Below are 313 nucleotides of genomic sequence, written 5' to 3'. Positions count from 1 at the left end.
CACCGTGGTGGCCGTGTTCCCCAACACCATGGCGGCCCAGAGCGCCTCCTTCAAACTCAACAACAGCGGCGGGAGTTTGTTCAAACTGCGCGCCACCAAAAAGAACTACGACTTGCGCGTGCTGGAGCGAGCGAGCTCGCAGTGAGTCAGGAGAGAGAGAGAGACCGCAGGACGTCAAAGGGAAGAGATCATTCTGGTGTTCCTTTTTTATCATTTTGTATCATTAACAGAAGAGCACATGTGACACAGAAGTGTGTTGCGTTGTACGTGTGTCTTAAAGGGACAGTAAAACTCACATTCATGTCGCTCCAAA

General features: G+C 51.1%; 1 protein-coding gene across 1 annotated transcript in view; it reads left to right on the top strand.

Annotated features, from left to right (window-relative positions):
- LOC109078772 (R3H domain-containing protein 2) overlaps positions 1 to 313 on the top strand; it is a 47315-nt gene extending 47002 nt beyond the window's left edge. The window contains exon 25 of the mRNA XM_042759212.1: positions 1 to 313. This exon is cut by the window's left edge and continues 178 nt beyond it. Within this exon, the coding sequence (XP_042615146.1) occupies positions 1 to 145 (145 nt within the window). The 3' untranslated portion in view covers positions 146 to 313.

Source organism: Cyprinus carpio, chromosome A6 (genome assembly GCF_018340385.1).
Source record: "Cyprinus carpio isolate SPL01 chromosome A6, ASM1834038v1, whole genome shotgun sequence".
Lineage (NCBI taxonomy): Eukaryota > Metazoa > Chordata > Actinopteri > Cypriniformes > Cyprinidae > Cyprinus > Cyprinus carpio.
This window is presented reverse-complemented; position numbering and strand designations above follow the sequence as displayed.